The sequence below is a fragment of the Oncorhynchus mykiss genome, chromosome 12 (genome assembly GCF_013265735.2).
Source record: "Oncorhynchus mykiss isolate Arlee chromosome 12, USDA_OmykA_1.1, whole genome shotgun sequence".
In the NCBI taxonomy this organism is placed as follows: Eukaryota; Metazoa; Chordata; class Actinopteri; order Salmoniformes; family Salmonidae; genus Oncorhynchus; species Oncorhynchus mykiss.
In genome coordinates, this window is record NC_048576.1 from 89,754,252 (window position 1) to 89,771,302 (window position 17,051).

The 17,051-nt window shown below is 40.1% G+C and overlaps 1 protein-coding gene across 1 annotated transcript in view; it reads left to right on the forward strand.

Moving 5' to 3' along the window:
- The first annotated feature begins 1,151 nt into the window (after nucleotides 1–1,151).
- LOC110515007 (cytochrome P450 2K3-like) overlaps nucleotides 1,152–17,051 on the forward strand; it is a 29,525-nt gene continuing 13,625 nt past the window's right edge. Inside the window, 6 exon segments of the mRNA XM_036939122.1 lie at nucleotides 1,152–1,485; nucleotides 2,857–3,019; nucleotides 6,014–6,163; nucleotides 6,343–6,388; nucleotides 6,390–6,501; nucleotides 15,071–15,250. Coding sequence (XP_036795017.1) covers nucleotides 1,282–1,485; nucleotides 2,857–3,019; nucleotides 6,014–6,163; nucleotides 6,343–6,388; nucleotides 6,390–6,501; nucleotides 15,071–15,250 — 855 coding nt within the window. The 5' untranslated portion in view covers nucleotides 1,152–1,281.

Consider the following 17,051-nt stretch of genomic DNA (forward strand, 5'->3'; position numbering starts at 1 on the left):
AATGAAACACTATGCATTTGCCACTTCAACATTTATTAACAAATGCAATGCTTGAGTCATGAAGTTCTCGGGAAGAATAATCTCTAGTCACTCAAAAGCCAGAGATGTGGATCTGATTACAAATTAAATGACAAGCTGCCATACCTTTGTAGATTTGTCAGTAGCACCATGGGTAGTGAACCTCATTTGATCAATTTAAAGGAGAGATGAGACATACTAACCCATCGAGAGTGGGAGGTTGGGGAAGCAGATCTCCACTCAAATCCTTGAAAATCTTAAAAAAGAAATGACAAAAACTTTTGGGGAGCATATTAAATCGTGGGTCAACTTCTGGCTTAGACTACACATGATATACAAATATAGGACTATGATGAAAAAGCATATTTTAAATGTTGTATTTTAATGAAGTATCTGTATATGCAGGGCTAAGGTGACTTCTGTTAGTTATGCTTCCCTCTATTCAAGAAGAGGTTTTCAGACTTTTACAGAGATTGGAAATGTATTCTGTCTTTGGAATGTGTAAACTGACCTTTGTGACCTCAAGTGGCAGAGGGATTATTGGGATCCAGCCTCACCTGTTCTTTCTCCCACTGTCTGAACTGAAGATCGTTTTACCAGACCATTTACCTGATCATCATTGACTCACACTAAACAAATAAAACATCAAATGTGGAACACCTTCAAGTGTCTAAAAAGTTATTATATATGATTGGCGATGTAAATATATGTCAATCAGTAATTTATTATATTTTTTATACGATATTTATAGAGTTTTCAAAGTATATAGACAACAGAGGGGGATTTCTGAAGATCTTTAGTAACACAATCAAATCCCAAATATGATTAGATTTAACCTCATTCTATCTATGTAACCCTCACCATCCCTTTGGTGATGGAATAAAGTTTGTGTTAATCTGGTCTATCAGTCTAATTCCATTTCACCGGGCGTATAAATGCCTTTCGATATATTACCTTTTTTGGAAAGACCAGGACACAAATCATATGGAGAGTTTGTCAATGACCTGCAGGTGAGATCATGTGAGTTTCACAATTATATGTTGACAGACCTGCTGGAGTTGCATTGTTTAGCTCCTCCTCTGAGGTTGTAACATCCCTCTTCTCATCTTGCTCCAATAGGGTGGTGTGGGGAGGTTATACAAATAACATTCATTGGAGTTCTGTTGTTGTGGAAGTTATCTGAGCACACACACTTGTTCCATTAAGGAGCATCAGTGTGTTGTCTTTTTAGCCCAGTATAAGGTGTATGAGCTCAGTCTGAAGATGTCTCTTATAGAAGGTCTTCTACAGACATCAAGCACAGTGACACTGCTGGGTACTGTGCTGTTTCTGCTGGTCCTCTACCTCCGCTCCTCTGGTTCCAGCTCTGAGGAACAGGGGAAGGAGCCTCCAGGACCGAGGCCGCTGCCCCTGCTTGGTAACATGCTCCAGCTGGACCTCAAGAAGCCCTACTGCACTCTCTGCGAGGTAAGATGAAGTCATCCGTTGCTTTCAGAACAAAACATGTTGATGTTGATTTGATCTGTTTTATCTCACTTACGGTATGTCGTTTTTTTGCTATTTCACCAGGTTTGAAAAGTTCAGTAAGCAAACTGATGAATGAACTCTGGCACATTGTACATGCTTTTAGCTGGTTAATGTTGTTTTAATGTTCTATTCTGTAGTGTATTTCAATAGATATATATGTCCTGCCCAAGTAGCCTGGTCCCAGATCTGTTTTTTTGTTGGGAACCAGGTTATGGACAAAATACTTTGTGACAGTGACCAATGTGTTGCAAGGAAAGAGATGAGGTCACTTTAGAATATTGAAAGTAAAGGGAATACCTGGTCATTTGTAGAACTGAACTCATTCAACTGAAATGTGTCTTCCGCATTTAACACAACCCCTCGACATCCACGTCTTCGGTGCCTGAGATGTACCCTTGGAATATCCCTTCAGGGATCTTGTTATAACAGACCTGGGTTCAAATACATAGTGTACTTAAGTATTTGACATTTTTGTGTTTTGAGTATTTTCTAATACACAGCCAAAAACAACTACATCAAATAAAACAACAAGTAGTTGTAAATACATGCCACTTGTAACATAGGTGCAGTTAATGACCGGTGCAGTTAATGACATGACCAGACTTCTGACATGGAATCATAAACAATACTATCTGATAACAAAATAGTGCTGACTGGTATTTTAACGTAGGTCTGACATCAACTGTAAATCAAATCAAATCAAATTTATTTGTCACATACACATGGATAGCAGATGTTAATGCGAGTGTAGCGAAATGCTTGTGCTTCTAGTTCCGACAATGCAGTAATAACCAACAAGTAATCTAACTAACAATTCCAAAACTACTGTCTTGTACACAGTGTGAGGGGATAAAGAATATGTACATAAGGATATATGAATGAGTGATGGTACAGAGCAGCATAGGCAAGATACAGTAGATGGTATCGAGTACAGTATATACATATGAGATGAGTATGTAAACAAAGTGGCATAGTTAAAGTGGCTAGTGATACATGTATTACATAAGGATACAGTCGATGATATAGAGTACAGTATACACGTATGCATATGAGATGAATAATGTAGGGTAAGTAACATTATATAAGGTAGCATTGTTTAAAGTGGCTAGTGATATATTTACATCATTTCCCATCAATTCCCATTATTAAACCATTATTAAACCACCACTGTAAACCACTGTCTTCACTCTATTTCTTGACTGAAACATGTTAAACAAGTTGTATAGGATGTCCAGTTATGTGCTTAGTCATATATCATTACGAGACATAACTGAGTCTATGGTGTACTTTATGTAAACTTTATCTGTCCAGCTCTCCAAGAAATATGGTTCCATCTTCACGGTTCACTTCGGACCCAAGAAAGTGGTTGTTCTGGCAGGATACAAGACGGTCAAGCAGGCGCTGGTCAACCAGGCAGAGGACTTTGGGGACAGGGACATCATGCCTGTGTTCTATGATTTCAACCAAGGACATGGTAATGATATTTTACTCTTCTGCTGGCTATGTCCTATTATTAAAGGGATAGTTCACCCAAATTACAACCTGTCTTATTGATTTCCTTAATCTGTAAGCAGTCTATGAACAAGCTAAACAGTAATCCATGTGTTTGTTCTCCAATGTATGTGTTGGCCACAAATATGAGCATAGGATGAGTCAACAACATTGTGGGTATGAGTTAACAAATTATGAACTTTTAAAAGTGAGATTTTCACCTAACAGTTACTTTAAATAAACGTTATTGAGCTACACAATCAATTTCAGACACTTTGAGATGAGTATAATGCATTTCATTTCCAAATCTGTTGAGTCTTATTCTAGCCTGGTGGAGCAAGTCTGATTGCTGCATTCACCAATTTGTTTTAATGCATGTATCAGCCTGCCCTTTATCCAATAGATTGGCGTTTGGAATGAGCCAGAAAATGTCTGGTCCAATCAGTGCCCTCGCAGAAACTGATTTGTCCTAAACCCAACCACTATGTTGCCAAATACTGTTTTGAATTAGGCTGTCCTCTGATTGCTTGAAAGTGACCCTGTAACGGTTTTCTTCCTGGGAAGGAGAGGAGGACCAAAATGCAGCGTGATTATTTCTAAACATCTTTCATGAAAGATGAAACCATGAACACTATACAAAATAAGAAAACGTGGAAAAAAAACCAAAACAGTCTTAACTGGTGCAAAACACAGAGAGAGGAACAATCACCCACAAGATACCTAAAGAATATGGCTGCCTAAATATGGTTCCCAATCAGAGACAACGATAAACACCTGCCTCTGATTGAGATCCACTCCAGGCAACCATAGACTTACCTAGAACACTCCACTGAACACAACCCCATAGACTACAAAACCCCTAGACAAAACAATACACATAAATCACCCATGTCACACCCTGGCCTAACCAACATAATAAAGAAAACACAGAATACTAAGGCCAGGGCGTGACAGATCCAATAGCTGACAAGTTCATTTTTAATGATACCACTCATTTCTGACATTTTGAGACTAGAATGGTGAATGCAGAGATCAGGCTAGAAAGGTGAATGCAGATATCAGGCTAGAATGGTGAATGCAGAGATCAGGCTAGAATGGTGAATGCAGAGATCAGGCTAGAATGGTGAATGCAGAGATCAGGCCAGAATGGTGAATGTAGAGATCAGGCTAGAATGCTGAATATAGAGATCAGGCTAGAATGGTGAATGCAGAGATCAGACTGTTTCCACAATTCATCAAATGTTCTGACTCTAATCCTCTGCAAATAAAATAAATGTCTAAAATAGTTACAGATGATCATGACCAGAAAGGATGCAGAGATCATTTGGCAGATATATACAGTGCCTTGCGAAAGTATTCGGCCCCTTTGAACTTTGCGACCTTTTGCCACATTTCAGGCTTCAAACATAAACATATAAAACTGTATTTTTTTGTGAAGAATCAACAACAAGTGGGACACAATCATGAAGTGGAACGACATTCATTGGATATTTCAAACTTTTTTAACAAATCAAAAACTGAAAAATTGGGCGTGCAAAATTATTCTGTATTAACCTGTATTAACTGCACCTGTTTGAACTCGTTACCTGTATAAAATGCACCTATCCACACACACAATCAGACTCCAACCTCTCCACAATGGCCAAGACCAGGGAGCTGTGTAAGGATATCAGGGATAAAATTGTAGACTTGCACAAGGCTGTGATGGGCTTCAGGACAATAGGCAAGCAGCTTGGTGAAAAGGCAACACCTGTTGGCGCAATTATTAGAAAATGTAATTAGTTCAAGATGATGGTCAATCACCCTGTCAATCACACCTTGTGGGGCATCAATGATTATGAGGAAGGTGAGGGATCAGCCCAGAACTACACGGCAGGACCTGGTTAATGACCTGACGAGAGCTGGGACCACAGTCTCAAAGAAAACCATTAGTAACACACTACGCCATCATGGATTAAAATCCTGCAGCGCACGCAAGGTCACCCTGCTCAAGCCAGCACATGTCCAGGCCCATCTGAAGTTTGCCAATGACCATCTGGATGATCTAGAGGAGGAATGGGAGAAGGTCCTGAGGTCAGATGAGACAAAAATAGAGCTTTTTGGTCTAAACTCCACTCGCCGTGTTTGGAGGAAGAAGAAGGATGAGTACAACCCCAGGAACACCATCCCAACCGTGAAGCATGGATGTGGAAACATCATTCTTTGTGGATGCTTTTCTGCAAAGGGGACAGGACGACTGCACCGTATTGAGGGGAGGATGGATGGGGCCATGTATCGCGAGATCTTGGCCAACAACCTCCTTCCCTCAGTAAGAGCATTGAAGATTGGTCGTGGCTGGGTCTTCCAGCATGGCAACGATCCGAAACACACAGCCAGGGCAACTAAGGAGTTTCTCCGTAAGCAACATCTCAAGGTCCTGGAGTGGCCTAGCCAGTCTCCAGACCTGAACCCAATAGAAAATCTTTGGAGGGAGCTGAAAGTCCGTATTGCCCAGCGACAGCTCCGAAACCTGAAGGATCTGGAGAAGGTCTGTATGGAGGAGTGGGCCAAAATCCCTGCTGCAGTGTGTGCAAACCTGGTCAAGAACTACAGGAAACGTATGATCTCTGTAATTGCAAACAAAGGTTTCTGAACCAAATAATAAGTTCTGCTTTTCTGATGTATCAAATACTTATGTCATGCAATAAGTTACTTATGTAATGCAATAAATACTTATGTCATGCAAATTAATTACTTAAATCCAGAAATCACATTGTATGATTTTTGTTTTAGATTCAGTCTCTCACAGTTGAAGTGTACCTATGATAAAAATGACAAACCTCTACATGCTTTGTAAGTAGGAAAACCTGCAAAATCGGCAGTGTTTCAAATACTTGTACTCCCCACTGTATATACGTACATGCTCATTATTATAGTAAATATTCTTTATTAATATTACACTTTGAATTGTCATGGAAACAAACTACATTCTCTACAGGGATTCTGTTTGCCAATGGAGACTCATGGAAAGAGATGAGGCGCTTTGCCCTGACAAACCTTAGAGACTTTGGGATGGGCAAGAAAGGGAGTGAGGAGAAAATCTTAGAGGAAATCCCCTACCTGATTGAAGTGTTTGAAAAACATGAGGGCAAGAGAATCAGTATCTTTTCAGTAGTAGTAGAAGTAGTATGATGTATTTTCAGGGGATGCCTAGGCTTCATTGCCTGGTTAAAAATCAGGCTATTTTTAACCACTTTATTAGTAAATAGCTAAGTGATTGTGTGTTCTGGAAAGCTTATTTTGTAATTAGATTTTTGTCTATTACAGGTAAGGCATTTGACACAGCACAGCCTGTGCTTTATGCCGTCTCCAACAATCTCGGCCATTGTCTATGGCAGCAGGTTTGAATACACTGACCCACTATTCACAGGCATGGTGGACAGGGTCAATGAGAGTGTTCACCTTACAGGTTCTGCATCAATTCAGGTAGTCTGCTTATTCAGACCATTTTGTTTTTACTGTATTTTCTGAGTAATTAATGTCTGTCTCAGTGCAATCAATAAAACAAGGAAACAGACGCCTGTTATGAATTCTTGCAAATTAGAATGTACTTACTCAGTTATACTTTACTTGATGTGCCAGTAAACTTATTATAAACCATTATTGTACCGTTTATAACCCATTACTATGCTGCTTATAAATCATTATATACAATATTCATGATGTATAACATATAAAATAAAATCCTCATAGCCCAGTCCAAGCTCTTTGTCCTGGAACACCAATGGTGGATCCAGCTTCCCCTAAAGCTAGGACAGCAGAGTCCCTGCCCATCTTCCGAAAGCCCCTGAAACTCTACCTCCTCAAAAAGTATCTTAAAATAAAACCCTCGCCCCCAACCCCCCAAAAAAGTTCCTGAACAACAGGTTTCTAGCTCTGACTTTGCTGATAACTACTTTGAGAAAAGTGCACTTACTATGTCTGTGACATGTGATTGTCCCACCAAGCTCTCTTAAGATGAATGCACTAACTGTGAATCGCTCTGGATAAGAGCGTCTGCTGAATTGATCAAATATTTTGTACAATTAATTATATAATTGTAATTAAACCTTCAGCGAGCAGGCCTTTCTAATAGACCTGGCCGTGGTATCCTGGAACGATATTGATCTCATCCCGTCAGTAGAGGATGCCTGGTTATATTTTCAAAATGCCTTCCTCACCATCAGCTGCAACCCTTTGTTCTCAATTTCCGCCTGAAGACATACCCAAATCTAACTGCCTGTAGCTCAGCCCCAGAGGCAAGGATTTGCATATTCTTGGTATCATTTGAATGGAAACATTCTGAAGTTTGTGGAAATGTTAATTGAATGTAGGAGAATATAACACGGTAGATCAGGTGGAAGAAAAGAGAAAGAAAGAGCATACGTTTTCTGTTTTTTATTGTTGTAGTATCGTCTTTCACATGTACTAGAATAGCCACACAGTCAGATAGGATGCTGGAGATCATTTTGATGGATAACACAAGAGGGCAACTGTAGGTGTGCAAAGTTTGAGACTGATAACTTCAGGAATGGGTGAGCTACATGACATTTAGCATGAAGTCACCCAGGTGTCCCACACAAGTTGCCCAAATGTACCCAAGTGGCCGAATTGGTGAAATGACCTATAACTATATACAGCAGTGCAAATAACTATATACAAATCAAAAAGCAATTCTAACACACACACAAAAATGTTTACAAAAATATTAGAAAATAAATATTTAAAAAAAAACAGTACATACCTCTTGGAAGTCCTCGTCATAATATTTTGCTGCCTGTGCCATGTCCCATAGCAGTCTCTTTCTGATGTAAAGCAGAGGCAAACTGAACAAGTGGTGCATTTCATGCGACACAGAACACAACGACACCTCCATGCTGTGCCCTTTTGGCTCTGAGGCACAGTCATGCCTGCAGTAATGAACTGTGGCATATGAACACCACTGGGGGCACAGGTAGAGCGGGCAGCTTGGCACCAGGGGCTCCCAGTCGGAGTCGCTATCACTGTGAAAGAAAACATAAAATAAATATTTGTATTGTATGAGCCTTTTATCATCACATAAAATAAACAGATATGTATTGATTGTATAGAGCAGAGGGAACAGTCACTAAGGTGTTCCATTCAACTCCGGCCATTGTTGTGTGTGTGTGTGTGTGTGTCTGTATGTGTGTGCACACACACCCAAACAAACCAACACACACACACACAAAAACAAACTACACATTTCATTGCAAAAAAAAATATTCAAAAAATTCTCAGTTTCACTTTTACTTTAGAGTTTGACTTCGCTTTACATGAAGTATTCGCCAGGATATCTTCAATGAAATTGTTGAAACTTAAAAAGCCTTACAGCAACCCCTCTGATCGTTTCCTGCGCGTGCGATTACAACCAAGGAATTGTGGTCCAACCCCAAACCATTACATGCTGGCGTTTACCTCAGCTCATTGGCTATCTACCCAGCTAGATTTCAAGAAGATCAGTGGTCATTGGGCAGAAATATAGTCAATCAATGAAGCTTCGCTAAAATGATTGGTGCGTCAGGTAGTCATTTATCATTGTCTTCAAATCAGCTCACTTCGGTCAATTCTCCCTGCAAAAAAAACAAAGTTGTTTGACTGTGTTGCGAACATCCAGAGGAATGCACTGAAACCCACCATGACTATATAAACGATTGTTTACATGGGCGAATCACGCCGAATGCTCCGTAAAAAAATGGAATTCCCGGCACAAATAGTTTACAAAATGTTTAGATTTAGGCTATAAAAATGGATTTTATCAAAGAAAACGGCACTTCATTTGATCAATGGGATACTCAGGAAGAGAAATAAGAGCAAGATATCAGAATGTAAGTCATAATTTTACCTTCAGATGTGAAAGTCTAAAAACTGTCATGGCGGAAAATGTTTCTGTTCTTGATTGCTCTTCTCAAACAAAAGCATGGGATTTGTTCTCTGTAATAGCTATTTTAAATTGGAAAACGTAGTTTGATTACCAAGATTCTAATCTTTTGAAGGGTGTAAGACACTTGCATTTTCAAGAATGTTTAATGTTACGAAATTGTATTTTTAGTTGTCACTCTGAAATTTCCCCTGATGTTGGTCCCTGTACGGGGACAGCAGCCAGAACAGGTTTGTTGAATCTAGGGGTCATTTTTTTATTTTTGGGAAAACAACGTTCCCAAAGGGCTATTTTTCAGGACCAGAAAATAGAATATGCCTATAATTGACAGTTTAGGATAGAAACCACGCAAGTTTCCAAAACTGTAAAGATATTGTCTGTGAGTATAACAGAACTGATATTGCAGGCAAAAGAATGAGAAAAATCCAATCAGGAATGCAGCGGTTTCTAAATAAGAGTCCCTTCCTATGCTTCCCTATTGAGCAGTGAATGGGATATCAACGAGATTCCCTTTTCTATGGCTTCCTTAATGTGTCTAGTATCACAAGACATAGTTTCAGGATTTTATTTTGAAAAATGAGCGTGGTCAACAACATTGCGTCAGTGTCCACCTGATGGCTCTTTGTGTATTTCTTGCGCAAAAGAGGTAGCCATTTTTCCACCCGGGTCTTACTGAAAAAAGGTCTGTCCGGGTTGATATATTGTTAGTTGCGTAAATTCGAATCTGGTATCAGGATAAATATAACAATGAGTCACCAATTTTATACTATGTATTTTTTATTAGCTAACTAATAAATGGCAAATGCAACTTTCATATATACGGGCTCACTGTAATGCCACGCAGGGCAGAACAGAGAACTGACAAGATGTATGTAAACAGTGTTCTTATACTGTGAAGGACATAGATGAACCCGTCTGTTGGCCTATCACAGTAGAAACTGGGCGTGGTTTAAACTTGCCCAGCCTATCGCAGGCACTCAGGCGGGCCCCCACCTCTTGGCGCTTCTTGGAGTCCTCCCTCCTTCGATGTATAGATCCTTACTGTTCTGGTATCGCAGCCTAGTTATAACAGTTGCTCAGTTCCTGCTATTGTGTTGTTCAGTATTTTTCCATCTCAGTTAAACCTCGTGATGACCACCCCTCCCTGTCACAACTTTGTAAGATACAGCAAGTCACACCATGTGCTCAATATTGTTACATACAAACACAAGGACAACAGCCCAGCAGATGCTTTATCTACAGTTTTGCAACATGCAGGTCACACCATGTTACTCAGTTCTTGTCACACACAAACAGGCAAGTCGCAAGCAGTTGTTTAATCTCATAATGATGCTCCAGTGCACAAATGCAGACACCTCACACAACCAACATCAGATAATATGTAATCATATATATGCGAATGGCTATAATGTAAAATACAGAATCCAACAATATTATCGAATAGATATTTGAAAAACACCTTGAGGATTGATTATAAACAACATTTGCCATGTTTCTGTCGATATTATGGAGCTAATTTATTTTTCGCCATTGTCGTGACCGTAATTTCCGGTCGTTTTCTCAGCCAAACGTGAAGAACTAACGGAGCTATTTTTGGCTACAAAAAAAATATTTCTGGAAAAAAGGAACATTTGCTATCTAACTGGGAGTCTCGTGAGTGAAAACATTCGAAGCTCATCAAAGGTAAACGATTTAATTTGATTGCTTTTCTGATTTTCGTGAACAGATTGCCTGCTGCTAGCTAGGCACAATGCTATGCTATCGATAAACTTACACAAATGCTTGTCTTGCTTTGGCTGTAAAGCATATTTTCAAAATCTGAGATGACAGGGTGATTAACAAAAGGCTAAGCTGTGTTTGAATATATTTCACTTGTGATTTCTTGAATATTAATATTTTCTAGTAAGATTTTTTTGTCCGTTGCGTTATGCTACCTAGTGTCAGTTGATGACAATTCTCCCGGGTCCTGGATGGGTAGATCCAAGAGGTAAATGAGCATGCCCCATTCATGAAATTTAGAACCAGGAACAGATATAGCCCTTGGTTCTCTCCAGACCTGACTGCCCTTAACCAACACAAAAACATCCTATGGCGTTCTGCATTAGCATCGAACAGCCCCCGTGATATGCAACTTTTCAGGAAAGCTAGAAATCAATATACACAGGCAGTTAGAAAAGCCAAGGATAGCTTTTTCAAGCAGACATTTGCTTCATGCAAACTCAAAAACGTTCTGGGACACTAAAGTCCATGAGAATAAGAACACCTCCTCCCAGCTGCCCACTGCACTGAGGATAGGAAACACTGTCACTACCGATAAATCCACTATAATTGAGATTTTCAATAAGCATTTTTCTACGGCTGGCCATGCTTTCCACCTGGCTACCCCTACCCCGGTCAACAGCACTGGTCTACAGGCTCTAACCAATGATGCCAAAAAAGAGGTGTGTGTGTGTAAGTAAAGAAATAAAACAACAGTAGAAAGACATTTGAAAAAAGAGTAGCAAGGCTACAGTGCCTTGCGAAAGTATTCGGCCCCCTTGAACTTTGCGACCTTTTGCCACATTTCAGGCTTCAAACATAAAGATATAAAACTGTATTTTTTTGTGAAGAATCAACAACAAGTGGGACACAATCATGAAGTGGAACGACATTTATTGGATATTTCTAACTTTTTTAACAAATCAAAAACTGAAAAATTGTGTGTGTAAAATTATTCAGCCCCCTTAAATTAATACTTTGTAGCGCCACCTTTTGCTGCGATTACAGCTGTAAGTCGCTTGGGGTATGTCTCTATCAGTTTTGCACATCGAGAGACTGAAATGTTTTCCCATTCCTCCTTGCAAAACAGCTTGAGCTCAGTGAGGTTGGATGGAGAGCATTTGTATATACAGACACCTGTTAGTCAGGCTTATTGAGGTAGTATGTACATGTAGGTATCGTTAAAGTGACTGTGCATATATGATGAACAGCAGAAGCGTAAAAAGAGGGGTTGGTGGGTGGTGGGACACAATGCAGATAGCCCGGTTAGCCAATGTACGGGAGCATTGGTTGGTCTGGCCAGTTTAGGTAGTATGTACATGAATGTATAAGATAAACAGAGAGTAGCAGCAGCGTAAAAGAGGGGTTGGGGGGGGGGGGGGGTCACACAATGCAAATAGTCCGGTTAACCATTTGGTTACCTGTTCAGGAGTCTTATGGCTTGGGGGTAAAAACTGTTGAGAAGCCTTTTTGTCCTAGACTTGGCACTCCCGTACCGCTTGCCATGCGGTAGTAGAGAGAACAGTCTATGACTGGGATGGCTGGGGTCTTTGACAATTTTTAGGGCCTTCCTCTGACACCGCCTGGTGTAGAGGTCCTGGATGGCAGGCAGCTTTGCCCCAGTGACGTACTGGGCCATACGCACTACCCTCTGAAGTGCCTTGCGGTTGGAGGCCGAGCAATTGCCGTACCAGGCAGTGATGCAACCGGTCAGGATGCTCTCAATATTGCAGCTGTAGAACCTTTTGAGGATCGCAAAAGGTCTTCGAAAGCCAAGTCAACAAACAGATTACCGACCATTTCGAATCCCACCATACCTTCTCCGCTATGCAATCTGGTTTCAGAGCTGGTCATGGGTGCACCTCAGCCACGCTCAAGGTCCTAAACAATATCTTAACGCCATCTATAAGAAACAATACTGTGCAGCCGTATTCATTGACCTGGCCAAGGCTTTCAACTCTGTCAATCACCACATCCTCATCGGCAGACGCTATAGCCTTGGTTTCTCAAATTATTGCCTCGCCTGGTTCACCAACTACTTCTCTGATAGAGTTCAGTGTGTCAAATCAGTGTTGTCTGGGCCTCTGCCAATCTGTATGGGGGTGCCACAGGGTTCAATTCTTGGACCTACTCACTTCTCTATACGTCAATGATGTCGCTCTTGCTGCTGGTGAGTCTCTGATCCACCTCTACGCAGACGACACCATTCTGTATACTTCTGGCCCTTCTTTGGACACTGTTAACAACCCTCCAGACGAGCTTCAATGCCATACAACTCTCCTTCCGTTGCCTCCAATTGCTCTTAAATACAAGTAAAACTTAATGCATGCTCTTCAACCGATCGCTGCCTGCACCTGCCCGCCCGTCCAACATCACTACTCTGGACGGTTCTGACTTAGAATATGTGGACAACTACAAATACCTAGGTGTCTGGTTAGACTGTAAACTCTCCTTCCAGACTCACATCAAACATCTCCAATCCAAAGTTAAATCTAGAATTGGCTTCCTATTTCGCAACAAAGCATCCTTCACTCACTTCATGCTGCCATACATACCCTTGTAAAAATGAACATCCTACCGATCCTCGAATTCGGCTATGTCATTTACAAAATAGTCTCCAATACCCTACTCAATAAATTGGATGCAGTCTATCACAGTGGCATCCATTTTGTCACCAAAGCCCCATATACTATCCACCACTGCGACCTGTACGCTCTTGTTGGTTGGCCCTCGCTTCATACTCGTCGCCAAACCCACTGGCTCCAGGTCATCTACAAGACCATGCTAGGTAAAGTCACCCCTTATCTCAGCTCGCTGGTCACCATAGCAGCACCCACCTGTAGCACGCGCTCCAGCAGGTATATCTCTCTGGTCACCCACAAAACCATTTCTTACTTTGGCCGCCTCTCCTTCCAGTTCTCTGCTGCCAATGACTGGAATGAACTTCAAAAATCACAAACTGGAAACACTTATCTCCCTCACTAGCTTTCAGCACCATCTGTCAGAGCAGCTCACAGATTACTGCACCTGTACATAGCCCATCTATAATTTAGCCCAAACAACTACCTCTCCCCCTACTATATTTATTTATTTATTTTGCTCCTTTGCACCCATTATTTCTATCACTACTTTGCACATTCTTCCACTGCAAATCTACCATTTCAGTGTTTTACTTGCTATATTGTATTTACTTCACAACCATGGCCTTTTTTTTGCCTTTACCTCCCTGATCTCACCTGATTTGCTCACATTGTATATAGACCTATTTTTCTACTGTATGTTTGTTTTACTCCATGTGTAACTCTGTTTTTGTATATGCTGAAAATCACAACTAACTTGAGTTGTCTAACACTAACATCCCACTGGGCACTGCTTTGCTTGCCTACCTGGTTAAATAAAGGTTATTTTTTTAAATATTTTTTTTATATATAATATGGTTACATAATGTCACGGTCGTTGTAAGGAGGAGACCAAGGCGCAGCATGCTAAGCGTACAGTCTTCTTTATTAAAGAATGGAACACTGAACAAACTAACAAAACGATACGTGAAGCTAATATGGATAGTGCAGCCAGGCAACTTAACATAGAACAAGAACCCACAAAACCAAAAGGGAAAATGTCAACCTAAATATGATCCCCAATCAGAGACAACGATAAACAGCTGCCTCTTATTGGGTACCAATTCAGGCCACCATAGACTTACATAAACCTAGACCTACCAAAACCCTTAGACAATACAAAAACGAACATTCACACCCTGATCTAACCAAAATAAAACAGAGATATCAAAGGTCAGAGCGTGACAAATAACTAGTGATGGGCACCGATTTATATAGAAAATGATATCACTATCGGTACCATTTTTGTGATTCCATATCGTAGTGGTTTGTATAAAATATATTGCAACTGTATGTTCACTTTTCTGTTCACTTCCATGGCTCTTTGAAGTTCAGACAACTGTTAGCAGATTGTCCGTTGGGCCAGGCGTGAATATTCTGATATTATAATATTCTATTCAAACTGGTTGGTTAGGGAGGCATATATTATAGGACCATCAACAGGCAATTAATGAAATATGCTAAATTGAGAGCCTGTGAGGTCTGTTAGAGTTTTGTGTATGCAGGAAAAGTATGTTATAAATTGTGTTCTATTTACATAATAGTAAAAATAATAAACCGACTTTACAATATGCCTTGCTCATATCGATATCAAATAATATTGAATATCACTATTGGTGCTCACAACTAATAATTACATATTTATTCATATGTGTATTTAATAATCTAATCATAGTTGTGGTGTTAAGTTATAATTAATATAAAATTGTTTTATGCGTATTCCACCTGAATCTCTGTGTAGATGTACAACATGTTTCCCTGGTTGGGTCCGTGGATAAACAACCTGACACGTCTGAAAAAGAATATTGCTGATATGAAGATGGAGGTGACAGAGCTGGTGAGGGGCCTGAAGGAGACTCTGAACCCTCACATGTGTAGAGGCTTTGTGGACTCGTTCCTCGTCCGAAAGCAAACCCTGGAGGTATGAAGACTTCATGCAGAATCTGCATCTCACTCATTCATAACAAAGTGTTGCATTAATATTGCTCAGTATGACTATACAGAATATAATTAATCAATAAGGTCAGAGGGGGTGTGGTATAAGATCAATTTACCACAGCTGAGGCAGTGCACCACACGAAGTTCAGTGCCTGTATACAGTCCTTGTATATTGGCCATATTCCACAAAACCAAGAGGTGCCTTGCTGGTGTTATAAACTTGATACCAACATATTTAGAACAGTAAATTAATAATTTTGTATCACACCTGTGGTATATTGTCTAAGTTACCAAGACATTCGGACAATCAGCATCCAGGAACCAAACTTCTGGGTTTATAATACTTATTACACCACCTTGTGGTTCACTTTACTGCTGAAAATCACAACTAACTTCAGTTGTCCAACACTAACATCCCACTGGGCACAGACGTCAATTCAACATCTATTCGACGTTGATTCAACATAATTTAATTAAAATGACGTGGAAACAATGTTGATTCAACCAGTTTGACTGAATGCCAGCTGAAGGAGGATCTAACTAGTTCTCTGCATCAGTAGAATCACATATACACTCAGACTCAAACACTAAAACAGTTCCGCAAGCTGATTTCAAAGAATGTGTTGATTATCTGTTTTTTTTTGTTCTTTTCCATATTATGTCTATCTCTGATAAGCTACACAGGAAATGGCAAACAAATAGCCCATATTAACCTCTCTTGGGTAGTGAGCAGTATTTTTACGTCCGGATGAAAAGCCCAAGGTAAACTCAGTAACTCTGTTACTCAGGCCCAGAATCTAGGATATGCATATCATTTTATAGGTACATTTGGATAGAAAACACTCAAAAGTTTCTAAAACTGTTCAAATTACGTCTGTGTATAACAGAACTTATGGCAGGCGAAACCCCGAAGACAAACCATCCCCCAAAAAATAAATTCAGCCTACCACTATTTTTAATGGAAATAACTTTTATTATAAGTCCACCCAGATTGCAGTTCCTAGGGCTTCCACTAGATGTCAACAGTCTTTAGAAAGAGTTTCATGCTGGGTTTTTGGAAAAATGATCCAGAAATTGTAGTTTTTCTAGGTGGCTCCCATTTGGCTGTAGTGTTTCCAAGCGTGTGAAAAGTGTGCCTTCTTTGGTATTTTTCTCCGGTAAAGACAATAACGATTCTCCGTCTTAAATGATATTGTTTATTTACGTATTAGGGTTCCTAAGGTTTGATTATAAATGTTGTTTGACTTGTTTGGAAAAGTTTATTAGTAATGTTTGGGATGCATTTTGATGGAGGGAAACTGGGTGGATTATTGACTGAAGCGCGACAGCCAAACTGAGTTTTTATGGATATAAAGGACATTATCGAACTAAGGGACCATTTGTGATGTGACTGGGAAGAAGATCATCAAAGGTAAGGCATTTTTTACATCGCTATTTCTGACTTTCGTGTCGCACCTGCCTGGTTGAAATATGTTTTTCATGTGTTTGTATGCGGGGCGCTGTCCTCAGATAATCGCATGGTGTGCTTTTGCCGCAAAGACTTTTTGAAATCTGACACAGCGGCTGGATTAACAAGAAGTTAAGCTTTATTTTGATGTATTACACTTGTGATTTTATGAAAGTTAACCTTTCTGATCTCCCCATCCCGGATCCGGGTTCGTGAATACAGACTCAAGCTCATTACCATAACGCAACGTTAACTATTCATGAAAATCGCAAATGAAATGAAATAAATATGCTAGCTCTCAAGCTTAGCCTTTTGTTAACAACACTGTCATCTCAGA